At 72.1% G+C, this 358-nt stretch overlaps 1 protein-coding gene across 1 annotated transcript in view; it reads right to left on the reverse strand.

Annotated features, from left to right (window-relative positions):
* The window catches only part of MUC5B (mucin 5B, oligomeric mucus/gel-forming), a 40308-nt gene that overhangs the window by 13121 nt on the left and 26829 nt on the right, over positions 1–358 (reverse strand). The window contains exon 37 of the mRNA XM_055079563.1: positions 14–318. Within this exon, the coding sequence (XP_054935538.1) occupies positions 14–318 (305 nt within the window). The remainder of the gene's footprint in view (positions 1–13; positions 319–358) is intronic.

Genomic DNA, 358 nt, shown 5'->3' on the forward strand with positions numbered 1-358 from the left:
CGAGGGCCATTGCACTGTGGCCGTGGAGCTGCCGGTGGCGGGCGGTGCGGTGGAGGTCGGTGGGGTCTTGGTCGTGGCAGAGGTCGAGGGCCATGGCACTGTGGCCGTGGAGCTGCCGGTGGCGGGCGGTGCGGTGGAGGTGGGTTGGGTCTGGGTCGTGGCAGAGGTCGAGGGCCGTGGCACTGTGGCCATGGAGCTGCCGGTGGCAGGCGGTGCGGTGGAGGTGGGTTGGGTCTGGGTCATGGCAGAGGTCGAGGGCCATGGCAGCGTGACCGTGGAGCTGCCGGTGGCGGGCGGTGCGGTGGAGGTGGGTTGGGTCTGGGTCGTGGCAGAGGTCGAGGGCCGTGGCACTGTGGCC

The sequence above is a fragment of the Physeter macrocephalus genome, chromosome 18 (genome assembly GCF_002837175.3).
Source record: "Physeter macrocephalus isolate SW-GA chromosome 18, ASM283717v5, whole genome shotgun sequence".
Taxonomy (NCBI): Eukaryota; Metazoa; Chordata; class Mammalia; order Artiodactyla; family Physeteridae; genus Physeter; species Physeter macrocephalus.